Source organism: Loa loa (assembly GCF_000183805.2).
Source record: "Loa loa unplaced genomic scaffold supercont3.179, whole genome shotgun sequence".
Classification (NCBI taxonomy): domain Eukaryota; kingdom Metazoa; phylum Nematoda; class Chromadorea; order Rhabditida; family Onchocercidae; genus Loa; species Loa loa.
Window position 1 is genome coordinate 82,356 of NW_018108359.1, and position 1,201 is coordinate 83,556.

General features: G+C 24.4%; 1 protein-coding gene across 1 annotated transcript in view; it reads right to left on the bottom strand.

Moving 5' to 3' along the window:
• The window catches only part of LOAG_18032 (hypothetical protein), a gene marked incomplete at both ends in the record, with an annotated part of 2,732 nt that extends 1,769 nt beyond the window's left edge, over positions 1-963 (bottom strand). Inside the window, 2 exons of the mRNA XM_020450702.1 lie at positions 206-363; positions 786-963. Of these exons, the coding sequence (XP_020305585.1) occupies positions 206-363; positions 786-963 (336 nt within the window). The remainder of the gene's footprint in view (positions 1-205; positions 364-785) is intronic.
• Positions 964-1,201: the final 238 nt, after the last annotated feature.

Below are 1,201 nucleotides of genomic sequence, written 5' to 3' on the forward strand. Positions count from 1 at the left end.
ATGATGATGTATGATGATGATGATGATGTATGATGATGATGATGATGATGATGATGATGATGATGATGATGATGATGATGATGACAATGGTGATATTGATGATGATTATGACAAATCGTAAAGAGAAAAAAAAGAAACATTCCTGATATTTTTTGAAATAAATATTGGCTAACCCGGAATAGCATGTTTTTAAGCTAAGTTCTACATATTCATGTTCCAACGAATCAGTCCGGCTACTTTTTTGATCATCCGGACAGAATGATGCACCATAACAGCGTTGATTAATATTTGCACCATATTGCAATAGAAAACTGACCATTGCCGGATCTTCATTTATTATAGCTTGATGTAATGGTGATAATCCTATAATCATTTATCAGGAAATTATACAAAAAAAAAAAGAAAACAAATTTAACACTTGCAAGTAATTAAATTTAATTTGTTATATTAAATATTTTTAAAATTTCATTACTTAATTATCAGATTAATTATAAATTTTTTAAATTTTTTGGATTAATTATAATTTTAATTATATTTGTATAAAATTATTTTATCGTTTTTTTTTTTATTATTCTTAACATCTTTTAAATTTTCCATCAAATGATTGCTAATCTTTTCAAATATTTTAAGCAATAACATTGTTATTATATGATAAATAATAAAAATTAAAACTGTAATTTATTTAATAAGCTTTTAATTAATGATAAAATGAACATCTAAAAAATAAAAATTAATAGATAATTTTATCAATATCATCATACAGTATCAACTTAATGTAATCATACCGTAATAATTTTCACTGATAAAAATATCGTTGACAAGTTTTGGATATAATTTAATTAAATGACGAGCTAAATGATTGTGTATTGGTGTTCCTTGTAATAAGCATAAACCGACAAGATTTTCACCCATCTGACCACGTTCCTCTAATTTCCATACTACTTCACGATATTTCGAATCCATGTCACCACGTCGTCCACCACCTTCCAAAAGTTTCAATGCTGAAAACTTAGCAATGATAGCTAAACGATGATAACAATAATCATAAGTAATTAATGACAAATTAGTAATAAGAATTTAAATATCATTTCTTATTTTATTTTTTTTTCACCCTTTATGGGCGGTAAAAAAATATGTTCATTTAATACATATTTTAATATTTATTTTTATTCTTACTATATTATTATTATCTTTTGCTTCT